At 37.2% G+C, this 14,442-nt stretch overlaps 1 protein-coding gene across 1 annotated transcript in view; it reads left to right on the forward strand.

Moving 5' to 3' along the window:
- LOC145999729 (coiled-coil domain-containing protein 57-like) overlaps positions 1-11,660 on the forward strand; it is a 47,360-nt gene extending 35,700 nt beyond the window's left edge. The window contains exons 3-5 of the mRNA XM_083137008.1: positions 9,317-9,485; positions 10,792-11,002; positions 11,637-11,660. Coding sequence (XP_082993134.1) covers positions 9,317-9,485; positions 10,792-11,002; positions 11,637-11,660 — 404 coding nt within the window. The remainder of the gene's footprint in view (positions 1-9,316; positions 9,486-10,791; positions 11,003-11,636) is intronic.
- The last annotated feature ends 2,782 nt before the right edge of the window (positions 11,661-14,442 follow it).

The following is a 14,442-nucleotide window of genomic DNA, read 5'->3' on the forward strand; positions in this document are numbered from 1 at the left end:
ATTTAGAAAGTTGTTTGGAACTTTCTAGCAGATGACTTTCACTTTCCAACTTTACTTTCACCTAAAAGGCTAAACACAATTCCTTCCATATAGAATGTGGTTGGACTTTTTAATCTCACGCTCTTTTCCCTTCATTTGTCTTCCTTCTCCTCTCCTCTTTTTCTCTTGTCCTTTCCACTCTTTCCAACATCTTCTTCCATTCTTTGTTTAACTTCAGTCCCCCATTCCAGTTCATTGTGTCTTCTTCGCCTTTCTTCTCTATTTCCTTGGCTTCCTTCCATTTTCTCACTAGCATTCTCTTCTCCCTTCCTATTTGCTTAGCCTCATCCCACTCTATGTCATGTCCTGTTTCTCTCGTGTGTTTAAATATTGCATTTCTCTCTCTCTTAAGTCGTACAACATCCCTATGTTGTTTCAACCTGTCTTTCAGCCTTTTTTTCGTTTCTCCTATGTACACACTCTGACATTCTTTACATTTTACTTCGTAGATAATCCCTTCTTCTTCCTCTTCTCTGTTTTCCTTTTTCTTGTTAGCATTCCTCGCTATTCCTAAGATGCTTCTCCCTCCCTTCCTGTAAGTTTTAATTCCTGTAATGTTTGTGTATATATATTACCCTTCTTGTTGTATCTGGTTACTTTTGTACTTGATACAGAGTCTGAAGAAGACCTTGCTAGAAGGTTGAAACGTTACGTTAGTTTATGTTTTTAATAAAATAAATTACTGCCTTGGTCAGCATATTTAGTTTTTCATAATCATGGAAACAAGGCTTAATGGAGTTACAATAATTTGAGTTCAGAATCAATTTTAAGAAGAGGGTCCATGCATTGTGATTGTAAATTTGTAATTTCTAGTTGAAGACTGGCATTGAGTGTGGTTTGTAAAGCTTGTAAATCACTTCTTAATTTCTTGACTCTGACATCAAGCATCAGAATCTCATCACTGTGATCTTCATGCCTTGTATGGCCAAATATATCATTAGGCATTTTGTTTTAGTGGTTATTTATTATTGAATATCTGATTCTTAATTCTATAAAAAAAGGTATAAGCTTGTCATATGATCCCGGGACCTCAATATATAAGCAGTCACCAGCAGAAACAGTATATACAGTGCCAGAAATCATGTTTGAGTGCTTAATTCTATAAATATTTCTCCCTATTGAAATCTTGACATTACCCTCAGGGGTTGTAATAAATTGCAATTGACCACCTACAGGTAATTGGTAATAATTTAAATTATTGTTAAATATGTACAATATTTTACCTGTTTCATCATCAACATCTGTAAGTATGCTGTTCAGATGAATAATTAACAAAGCACTTAGTTTAGATATTATATCAGAAGGGGGTTGTGCTGTTGGCAGGTCCATAATAGCCTGTTTTTTGAACCCAAATAAGTTCATAGGCATGTTTATTTATTTCAAATCATGCTCTGTAATTGGGCATTGATTGCCATTTTTCAAATCACAATGCCCCCATGGTAGAGTATGTATGCCACATGATAAAATGCATCTCTTATCATCATGTGGGTCCAGAGTCACTTTTCTTACAATATTGCTAGTCAACAAGTGATCCAGACTCTGAATTCTGGATTCTGAAGTTCTGATTGTACTACATGATTTGAGGCAATTTTTGTAATCTTCAAATTCAAGCTCTTTGTCTACAGTCACTCTGCCAATGCCCTTGGCCTTTTTGGCAACAACACCACTACATGTTTCAAAACTGTACATCTTGGCCCTTAACCCAGCAAATGCCACAATAACATCACCAAGTGTCTCATCTTTTAACTTGCCAGGCACCTTTTTGTTGTGGTGTTTAATTTTTGAATGTTCAGTGGTATCAAAATATTTAAACAATTCAGGCTGTGCTATATCTTGATAAATATCTTCTGTTTGAATATCAAGAACAAAACTATCTCTGTCCATGTACATCAATTTTACACGATCCTTATAAAAAGGCTTCAACACATTATAATACAATTTTAACATGTGTAATTTGGCCAATTCCAATATCACAGCCCCTACATAAATAGGCTTATCAAACTTAATCTTTGTTTTTTTCATGTTGAAAAGTGCCATATTTTCATCATAAATTCTTCTGTAATTGAAGTTGGGCTTTGCAATCAATTTTTTGCTCCGGCTGGGGTCAGTAATTATTTTAACATCAATATGTTTTCTGACATTTTCAATTGTTTTGCCATACACTGAATTGACCATCAATTTAAACAAGGTCTTATCAAATTGGCTCATTGCAGATGTTCGAAGCTCTGTGTTTGTATCAATATATGGTTTCAACCATCTTGAGTGCCTGAACCTCAAAACTTTTCCAACTTTGGTCACTTGAACACCATGATTCATCAGGAACTGGAGGTTTTTGTAATATATGACATAATCCTGTTTCGGCTCTAGAGTCATCATCAATTTCTTCTGTTTAGAGCCAGGTGAACACTTAACCTCAGGAATTGGGGGCAGATCAGAAAATGTGTTGTGTAAATCATCAGGAATTGTCAGATCAACCTCTAAGAACAGGCCATAGTTACTGTCATCAAAATCCTTAAGATCTTCAATATTGAAATCTTTGACCCACTCAAGCCCTGCATATGGCAGTTTTTTCATCATAGCATAACCATAGAGGCTGTTGGCATCTACATACAGTATATAATTTGATGGCAGTGCTGGATCATAATCAGGAATATATTTGTTATTTGCTCTGGCATATCTCTGAGGACATTGCACCATGCCTCCTCTTATACATTGTTCCATAAACAGATACATATCTTGATCCTGGATCAGATCCAATTGCATTTTAGTGTTTAAAAACATTGCAGACCATGCTAGGCCCGGAGCACTGTAAAAATACATTGGATCCAGCTTATAATTTTGCATGGAAGATTTTCTGAATGCCTGCAATATATCAGCTAAGAGGGTCACATCAAGTTTTAAATATGCCTTGTGATAATCACCAAATGTCTGGCATTTTAAATTGTTCCACATCAACTGGGCATGGTGATAATCATCATCAGTGATTCCAGATTCTCTGATTTTGCTGTAAAACTCTTGTTGTGGTGGCAGAGAACACTCATCAAATTTAGAAAAATCTGTAACATAATCATATGGATATACACCCTTCCGCCTAATTAATTTCAGGTCCTGATTTGGAAACAAAGCACATGTGATTTTGAATTGATCATCAGATAATTGAGTGGCCAGTGTAGCCAGGCTAGCAGACAGAATTCTGTATGAATCAAGAAATCTTAAGTGAATAGGAACACCATTAACTTTAATTATTTTGCTAATGGCAATATATTTCTCATTATTTTCAGCTAAAATATTTAAATTCTGCTTGTCAAACCCCTCGTACCTGATCAAATTATGAAAATCATAATTGGATGCTCCATGGCAAAATATAGGGACAAATTTTGGTCTCTGGATCTTAATATCACAGCTATTACACAGGGCCATTAAGAATTTACCATCTGTATGAGAATGGTGATGTACCTTGATATTTGCATCTGAAAATTCAGAATCACATACTGGGCATTTTTCTGCATTGTTGAAATCTTCAATCTGTTTCTCTGTTAAAGGCAACATAGGTTTTGATTTTAATAGGACATTAGATGCTATGTCATGGCACTCATTTTCTATTCTATGTGCAAATTCTTTAATGGCATCTGCTCCCATGTATAAATATTCTTTACTAACCACACCACCCTGTACAACCACATAATAAAAGCTGGAAGGTTCATGTAATTGATATGGTGTAATTGAAGATTCCTCAGGGTCTGGGCTGCAGAATGCAAGGGGTTTGAGGTTTGATTCAAAATCACAGACTATATATGCTGGGTGTTCCAACAAGGCTTCAAACTTTTTGAATTTTGCATTTTCACTTGGCATTGGCATCACCATATGAACAGGTTTATGGTTGCCACAGTATTTCAGATGCTCAAGTAACTTGTTTTTAGCAATTTCTGCATTCTCTTCACAAACACCATTCACCATTTTTCTACCATCAAATACAGACAAACATCTTCTGCACAACTTGAATATTTTATGAGTTTTGTCTAGTTGTGTTCTGACTAAAGCTTCAAGATTATGTATCAGAGTGTAATGATTTGTGCCATCCCCTTTAATTAAGAGCAGATCAATCGGAATAGCAGATTCATCATCAAGTGTACTGATTCTGAGAGGATCTATCAAGCAATTGTCACGGCCAGTAGAACAAGTAAATACATTAATAGATAATTGTTTGCCATTGATGTGCCTGGGCTTTTTTTCAAATTTATCAATATTCTGAACAGGCATTGGATATTCTAAGCCCTTCATTGCTTCATTCAGCCCTTCATGCTGTTTATGATAACTTATTCTCTCAGGATTCCTTAAAACTGGAAACAAAGCAGCTAAAATACACCACAAAAAGCATTTCTGGTCGGTATTTTCTATGTTAACCACGGCTCTTTTGTTTTTAATATTGGCAGGTAATGGCAGATATGTAGATCCTTGTAATGGGCTGAATTCAGAAATATTAACATATAACTTGTGTGGAGATCCGCATAGGCTCCATCCAGACTCTTTTGCTGCAAATTCAGAGTGTTTAATATTCAATTGATCTATCAAACTGCTTATTATTTTGTCTGAATTTGAATTTGAATATATAGCTACAGTTTCTGTTATGTGGGGCTGTGTAAATTTTGTGCCATTTGGCTTCTTATATTGTGTAAACAATTTGAGAGACAGCTTATAAGAGCCATTTTGTGCATTTAGAATTGCCTGCACATCTGGATTTATACTGTTCAAAAAATTCTTAATGTCACATCTTGGCTCTGATACAAAACGGTGATCCCTTAATTGGCCGTTAAAACTGCTATGGATGGGTTCATAGCGTGGCTGCTTTGCCGGTCCAGCATTAACAGGTGTTTCATGCTTCCTTTTCAGACCAGATGTAGATGGTTGTGGGGGCAATGTTGATGACTGTGCAGAGCAAGAGCCCACATGTCTATTGAAATATGCCTTGCTAAATATTTTGTGGCATTTAGGACATATTTTAGTGAGAGTTCTATATTTGCCTGGGTCACAATTCTTTTGGTGTCTGGCCCAATTGGGGCTGGATATATTTTTATTACACTGATTGCAATATTTTTGATTTGGCATTTTTGTTGTTGGTTTATTATATAAGATTTCCTGGGGTTCAATTCAAAATTTTGTACTTAATATATATATATATTTTGTTCAGCTGTGTGCTTTGTATATTTCTTGTGTATATTTAATATGTTAATATTGTTAATTTTTATTCTCAGTTTATTATATAAAATTTTTTGGGTTTTAAACCAAAACTCTATGCTTATTATGACAGGTTGTAAAGCTAATAGCCTACAAGTGGAAAAAGAGAATAAATATTGATCTACACTGACCTTCCGCAAATGCCTGCACAGACATGCATGTCCTAGAAAGGCAATGACCTAGCTCTGAGTGTTATGTATTGATTTTTGTATAACAGGCTGGGACAGATATAAGCCTGACTCTAAATAAGAGTGGATTACAACAAACAAGCTGGATGCAACAAATATCAGAGAGTTTTTATTAAAATTATCTGTGAATTCCACGATACACTCCCTGATGACACTATATGTAGTGTTATTCTTATAGGTGAAAAATCATATGTTTATGATGTAAGAAATGAGAGAGTCACAGAGCAATTCTAAAAGATCTTTGCATATTGCACAAATTGAGGCTGGTGTCCAATTGAACTTAAACCGGAAGTAAATATGTGTGTGTGTGTGTGTGTGTGTGGGTGTATCTTAGCTTAGTTTTAAGTGTATCCAAAAAAAATATCAAGAGGGGCATATTTTTAACAAATTTATGGACAACAATCTCACAGAAGTGCCTTTTATAAGTGTAGGCAAATCAATCTGAGGGGGCTCATCATTTGTACACTGTAGCTTCGGGCATTTTTACAAAAATCTTGGATTAGACGGGGTGCTACACTTGAGCAAAAAACTCATATGGGCATGTTGAGCTAGGTTTAAGTGTAGCCAAATCTGCTTGAGGGGGGCTCATCATTTGTACACTGTAGCTTCGGGCATTTTTACAAAAATCTTGGATTAGACGGGGTGCTACACTTGAGCAAAAACTCATATGGGCATGTTGAGCTAGGTTTAAGTGTAGCCAAATCTGCTTGAGGGGGGCTCATCATTTGTACGCTATAAGTGCACTGGTTGTACCACAAATCACACTACTAGTTGTCATACGGATCTTATTAAAATGGCAGTTCCTAAGAAATTCCAAGACATATAGGCCAATGATCAAGAGTTGATTATTCATGCTACCAGTTAGTGTATCCTTGTATTGCTTAATGCTTCCGACGACCACTGCCCCTACTTATTTTGTCTATAAGCCGTGATTTCTGCACTACCTGCTGTTTTGTCCCAGTCTTGTAGACAACTTTCTTGTTTAATTTTTTTTTTTTAAATTTTAGGATGGATCAAATGAAAACGGGGGCCACGGAATGAAATCAACTAAGTTTATTTCAAACGTAATCTCCAAAGTTACACAAGGACTTGTTCCACTGTTTCACCAAGCAGTGAATACCCTGCTCGTATAATTCCTTTGGCTGAGATCGGAACCAGTTGCAAACATTATCCATGACTTCATTGTCCGAGTGGAAGCACCGACCCTTCAATGCCTTTTTCAACGGACCAAAGATATGGAAGTCGCATGGTGATAGATCAGGGCTATATGATGGGTGTACCGACACTTTCCATTCAGACGTCGCCAAAGTGTTCTTTGCAACAGCTGACGTATGTGGCTGCACATTGTCATGCAGTAAAACCACTCCAGAGGACACCAGGTCGGGCTGTTTGGTCTTGATTGCTGCTCGGGCGATACTCTGCCCGACTGCCTATGCATATCATGTGCGACTATCTAGGACGAGACCATTATGCAGTAGGGGCTTCCTTCCTTATCTCCCGTTCTACCTCTACACAGGGTTCTCACCACACACATACATAAAGATAACCCAATACATCCACTGTTCCGTTTAATTTGATCCACCCTCATATTATCACATCATCATATACATGACTAAAATGGTAAATCTAAAAATATTACAGTAGAGCGTCGATTATCCGAACGTCGGTCAACCGAACGACCGCTTAACCGAACTGTGTACTCGCTCACTTTCAGATATCTGTAATGAAAAAAGTACGTGACTTAGCTGCTCGTAAGCGTGTAGGCTTGCTTAGACAGACCAAAATAAAGGATTTTTTTAAACGTTAATTTTGTGTACTGTGTGTATTGTTCATGCAAAATGCGTATGTAATATGTACATATTTTTGTTTAATAAACTGTACCACATACTATATATTCCTACTAAAGTTGCCTTTGTACGTTACTTTGTAATACATACTTAAAGAGATGCCTGTTTTTATGAATAAATTTACTGTACAGTACTTCTTTTTGGCAAATAAACATGTACAGTTCGATTATCCGAACAAACCAGTTTTCCGAACACCCATGTCCCCCAATTACTTCGGATAATCAACGCTCTACTGTACTTACAAATTATGTCAAACATTGAATATACTAATCTTTTTCAAACAATCACACAATGAAAATGAATTATGGTCTGATGTGATACTAACATCATAGAATATGTACTAAAGTGTGGTACAATAAGAGACCTTGCAGATATAATTCATACTTTTAGCATGAGATAGATTGGGCCTTTAGTACGTCTGGTTTCAAACATTCTACGAGACTAGGGTTTCATGTTTCTTGTAAGTTTACAATTTCTCACCATTATGCAAGTTCCGATTATGCTGTTCTGAAATGTTCATTATACACACAATTTTTTTCAATGATAGAAATTCTATGCATGTCTATAAGCCAGTAATGTAGAGCTTCACTACTATTTACTGCATCAAAACAATTTTTCCATCCCATAAACTTTCATATATGTGCCAACTTAAATTCTTATATTGCCAATTAATGTGACAGTTGCCTTTATTGGCTAATACTCTCTTGCATGAAGTTGGTTGACACAGAACACTACAATGTAAGGGGTTCTGTCCTGTGCTTGAATCCTTGCCTTAAAATGGATGTCCTTTATGAGTGTCCCTTCATCAATTTTGTCATATCACTAATCCTCATCTTCATCATTAACCAAACGTGTCAGAAAAGTGAAGTAAAATCAGATCAATCAGTAAACCTTTCATGAAGTTTAATTTCTTAACTAAAGTGCTAAGAAGTTCAATTTTACATGCACACTTGTCTGCTTCCATTGCACATGTAGAAAATGTGTCACCTGTACTGTACTGTTTATGACAATTTGTTAATCATGTACAAAGTTCGCCCATAAAAAAACTGACCTTTTTTTTTTTTTTTTTAGGAAAGAAAACAAGTAATTACCTTCAAAATAATCACCAGAGGAGTCAATACACTTTGACCAGCGTTTGTCCAGGTCTTGGTAACACTGTTGATAGTCATTGACAGTAAGTGTTCGCACATTACGCGTAACATTTAATTTAATGTCTGCGACGTCGTCAAATCTTCGTCCTTTCATAGCCATCTTAAGCTTGGGAAAAAGGAAAAAATCATCAGGCGATAAGTCCAGAGAATATGGAGGGTGATTGATCACTGTCACTGAATGCTTAGCAAGGTATTGTTGTACAGACAATGCGGTATGAGGCCGAGCATTATCGTGCAACAGAAACCATTGGCCAGTATCACAGAGGTCCTTCCTAACCTGCTTCCTCCTGTTTCTGAGTCGACCAAGCACTTTCTTGTAATACCACTGATTGATTGTTTGGTTTTCAGGGACAAATTCATGGTGGATCAGTCCTTGGGAACTTTCTCCACATTGTCGTCATTCCTTGACATTGAAGGGCATCCTGATCTTGACTCATCCTCGACACTTTCACGTTCACCTTTGAAACGATTGTCCCAGTCATACACCTGGGTTCTTGATAATGCCCTATCACTTACACTGCCCATATCATCTGTAATGTTTTGGTAAATGATTTACCTAATATGTATCAATACTTTATGCTGTAATGTTGTTCCATCTTTGTGCGTGTATTTTGTAAGCTGCCTGCACGCTTGCCCCAATACAGACTGCCTGTAACAGGTTGAAACATGCACTGACGGGAAGTTTAGATATAACTCTTTGCAGTGTTGCCAGAATACGGTACCTTTTTATTTCGTTTGGTTCTTTTTTTTTGACAGTCCGGTTTCTTTATAGGCGGACCTTGTATAATTCAAAAAACATTCCATACAATCAAAAGCAGTTCCTTCGATTCTAATGTTTGCTAACATTTTTCTGCAGATTTAAAGCAGTTGTTACTGGAGAGAGACAGTGTTGTGAGTGAAATGAATATTAAAATTAGTGACTTGCAGCAGACAATACAAGAACTGAAGAAAGAAAAGGAAGACATGGTGCATAGTTTTGATGCTACTGTTGAGAAAATGACTGGAGAAATTCAAAATTTAAAAAGGTACATGTCCTTACAATTGAAGTTACGATTTTCCAAGTATTATTTGAGATATTGGAAGTATCAGTGCTTATTGAAGTACTTTTATTTCCAATTATGGCAGGATTAGTAAAAGTGCAAAAATTCATTATATTATTGTATTATAAATTTTGCTGTAAAAATTTCTTGATGATATTTAAGATTTTTACAGAAAACAATGCTGATGTCAAAATTACAAATAGTGATAATTAAATATCTAAGATGCAATTGAAAATGGTGGATCTCAGTAGCACAGGATTCTTTGTTGGGGAGGTGTTTAAAGGATAAAACAATTCAGCAAGACTGTGTATAATCTTGCTTTCCTCAGTCTATTTCTCTCTCTCTCACCCTCCCTCCCTCCCTCTCTCACCCTCCCTCCCTCCCTCTCTCTCTCTCTCCCCCCCTACACATTTTAAGAATTCATTGTCTTCATCAATACGTGAAAACATTTCAATAGCAAACTCCTTCTTTCGAGGTCTGTCATTACAATTAATTTTTTGAATGAGCTGTATCTTGTAAGCTCTAAGCCGCAATCTTTTGTGTACAATGTCATGCACAATTGATCGAGGGATTTGAAGTTGTGTACTCACCCGTCTAATTGATTTTCGTAGGCTGCTTTGAAAAGCTTCCCGAACTGCCTCCACTGTTGTCGCCTCACTCTCACGTTTCGTGCCACTGCCTTCCTTCTGCAACACACAACCAGTTTCCAACAATTGTTTATGCCATCAAACAATGGAATGACGTTCTGGTGGTTCCTGTTCATATTGTTGTCTGAATTTTCTCTGTATGATAACAGGAGACTTGAATTCAGCAAACCAAAAAGAGCACTCAACTTTCTGACACACTGTAAAAGAAGCTCACTTGTAAACAAACTTGAAGTGAATGCACTCTAGCAATGTTGCTACCGTTTACATCTTGCTGATAAAACTTGTTGAGTTTCTCTTTCAGGCAAACTAAACCGGATGATCCTATCACTATTGATTGCAGAGATAATTTAATTTTTTATTGGTAGATATTTATCTGGACACTCTGTATTAGCTCAGAAACCTGAATGTGGAGGTTTAGATGTCCTTTTTTTACTATTTAATGCATTAATATTAATTCAGTTAATAGTGTAAAATGGCAGATATAATTGAATAGACGATGTGCTTTTCTACCTTAACAGCAAATGAAATAGTGAAATTAATAAGCATGAAATGAATTGCCCTCCGTAGTGGTGAAAACTGCAAACGATAAAGCATGTGGTGTAAGTATTACTGGATTAATTATATTGTGTTTGCTTGTATTTTAGACAGTTGGAAAATCACAAGGCAAAGAAACTGCAGGAGATGCAGCTCGTGGAACTGAATCACCGCCATGACACTGAGAGATTACAACGTGACTTTGAAATCTGCAAGGTAGAACTGAGAGCTGACCATGTACAGGAAGTGGAGCAAATGAAAGCTAATCTGCTTAGGGTGACTGAGGACAAGGAGAGAGAATTGAAAATCAAGTCAAAAGAGGTAAGTTTCAAGAACTCCTGCCGTAGTACAAGGTTTTTTATACAGCTTAGGAAAATGTAACCTAACTGTAAAGCTAATGCCAAACTACTCCATAGCAGATTAGATTTTTTATAGTACTTTGTGTGTGTTCTCTCGACAAGCTTTTGGGATTGTGATATACAGGGTGCAGCAAAAAGAACTGATGGTTTGTAAGTGAAAATAACAAACGTATTACACAACATTTGTACATGGTTATGTATTCAACAGATTGGGGTACATGTGCCATTTAACAGGCAGTAAAAAAATGTTAACAACAAAGGCATAGGTTTTGAAGATGATGTCGTCCAAGTCATGTCCATTTCTCACCATGCACTCTTCAAGTCTCCTGTCAAAGCTGTCAAAAACATGCCTCAACATTTGATTTGGTATGGCAGCGATTTCCTCCTGTATGGCCCCTTTAAGTTCGTCCAGTGTGCATGGTTCGTCGACGTACAGTCTCAATTTCAGGTATCCCCACAAGAAATAATCGCAGACACTGAGATCTGGAGAACAGGCTGGCTGAGCAATGTGACCATTACAAGAACTGAGGCAACCAGGGAACCTTAAAAAAAAACATCACAATCCTTGCTCTGTGGGCAGTTGCCCCATATTGCAGGAACCATATGCAGGTGTGATGTAGGCAGGTACGGTTGGCCTTATAGTGCACAGGATCAGTGAACCCCCAGTAATATACGGCATTTACCTCGAGAATGGACAATAAACACTGTCTTTACCTTTTGACGATTTTTTGCTAAAATTTCTGCACAAGAAGTTATGTATTTGTGTACTTAACACGGGAAATTCTTTTGCTGAGAAAGAGAAACCGCGAATCGGTCGCCCTCGTGCAGACCCTCAGCTGAACCCCCACAGGAGAGCTCCTGCCATAGTGAAGGTTTGGGCAGCAGGCAGAAGCTCGGGGTAGCTATATGGGCAAAGTATATGGCAAACGATACTGAGGAACCTTGATCTCCAACCAACGGTCATGCGCAGTTCGTGCTCTCTCAGAAGCAGCAGCAGAAGCCAGAATTCACCATCCTCGCTGCAAGTGAGGCCCAGCTGGTTCCTCCCTTCTAGTGTTGCCCTGTGAGGTTCAAGTTTGAAGCTCATTCCTTACATATTCTATCTTCTCTGTTGAATAATTTTGTACCGAACTTCTTGGCATAAATGCAAAATTGTGTCAGAGAAGGATGAGTAAAAATGAATGAAAGCTGGAATTAGACACGATGAATTAAAATAAAAGAAATACATTACTAAAATAACTCGTGCATGCATTCAGACTTTTTCCTTAAAGATGGAAACACTTCGGATATGTGAAAGTAAAAGAATGGCGCGATCTTAGACAAGAAAGGAAGACGTGACAAACCATGTCGGTGTCAATGTTTCAAGGTTGTAAGTTTTCGAAGTGCTTGGATAGTTGTTGCAAAGTATTGATGCTCCAAAGGATGTTACGTCATTTGATGCAGTGTAGGTGTTGCTGTCTGCGCAGGTAAGAAATGACTGCTAAAATGCATTCAATTAACGGAAACATACCATCTCATCTGTTGAAAGAAAATTAGAGATAAAGCGTGTGCTGGTCGACCAACTCCAAATTTGAAGAAAGAAAAAAAGCTGTAGCGTTCCAATGAAAGGGTCTCATGTTTCTAGTACGTACATGCCATTGGTTGCCATTTCCCTTTCATAATTGTAGGACCATTGTGATTAGTCGTTTTATAATTTTATAATTTATGGACTTCCGGAAGGGGAAAAGGGGCCACACCCACCTGGAAAATTAATGTCAACCTAAAGCTATTTATTACACACATATAATTTCATTTCAGTCACAGTAATTTATGATGATTATTATAAAGATGTTGCAGGGACTGAAGGAGTGTTTTTGAGAGAACAGCACTATTACAAGGAAAAATGTGCCTCATTTGTCCCCCCTGGGAAAAAATGATCTTGCTTTCCATCCCTGGAACAAATCCTGAGGACATCCATAAAACCCGAAATTTCTTTCATAGATGCACAATTTATTGTACTTAGTTTTAGCCCTAAATTTATACGCACACCTCTACTATGAACCCTCATTCTATGAAAAAAATATGTACCAATCTTTTAAGTCCCCGCCCCCCTCCATCCCTTTGTTTCCCGAAGAAAGTCTGTTTGCGGAAACTGAATATGTGTCATATGACTTCGGTGAACCCCCAGGAAAATAATGCACAAGCTGCACCTGGATGTAGGCATCTCCTCACTTTGGGTAACAGGAAATTTTCCAGCATTGACAGGTAATGCTCTGCAATCACCGTAACTGTTTCCCCTGCATTCCCCTCAAAGATGTATGGCCCACTTACACAATTCTTCAAAACCCCACACCATACTGTCAGTCTGAGTCTGTGCAGGGGACGTTCATGCATCTCTCAAGGGTTTTGAACTGACCAATAGCGGAAGTTCTGCTTGTTCACAAAACCTGTCGCTCATCATGAGAACCATGTCATCAGTCAGCACATCAATCATTTGCTGTGAAAATGTTACACAATTTGTGTAATCTTGAGGCTTTAATTGTTGAACCATGGCCACTTTGTACGGGTGACAGTGTAACTCATAATGTAGTTTTCGCAGTACGCTGTGATCGGAAGTGTGTTTACGAGCTGATTGGTTTGGACTAGTCTCCACAGCCTGTCGTTCGCACACAATGTTTTCTGGTTTGCCTGGATGACCTGTTGACTTCCATTTTAGAGCTGAACCCGTTTCTCTGAAGTTTTGCACCCACAACAAAATTGTGTTCCGAGATGGAACACATCCTCTTCGACCCACGTTGAAGACTTTGGCTCATTTTTGTATAAATGTACACACATCAGGTTTTTCAATTAAGTATATTGGGGCATTCCAGCTTTAGGTGTGTGACATTTTACACACAAAATTTAAGGTTCTAGACATGAGATTGGATTAAAATATTCATAATGAGCTATTTTCATAGAATTATGAAGTACTTTGTGGGGTGTCAGGTAACAAATGAAAAAACCTTCAGTATGATGGCATAGGCTGAATGCATGAATAACATTAACAAAAATGTGTTACGTGTCTGATACTTTAAATATGTAGGAAATTTTCACTTCATTTATCTGTGAAGCATATAGGCTGCAGATGCTCGTACTTCTATTTCTGAAATGTGTAAATTGCATGCATTTACAAACATCTAAACTTTAATGGAATTAAAAGCAATAATAATTTCCATATTTATTCATTTAGTTATTAAAATGAAGTAGAACCATCTTTTGTGGAATGTCCCTGTTCTGTTTTTCATGTTGTGGTCACATTTTATAAGCCACAATGTTATCCACGACTTTCAGATTAATTAATTTTCATGTACAAATATGGTCATATATCTACAATGCCTGTTTTCATTTGATATAATATAATTTATATGTTTATATGTTAGATTC

This window comes from Lepisma saccharinum, chromosome 15, assembly GCF_977018435.1.
Source record: "Lepisma saccharinum chromosome 15, izLepSacc3.1, whole genome shotgun sequence".
Lineage (NCBI taxonomy): Eukaryota > Metazoa > Arthropoda > Insecta > Zygentoma > Lepismatidae > Lepisma > Lepisma saccharinum.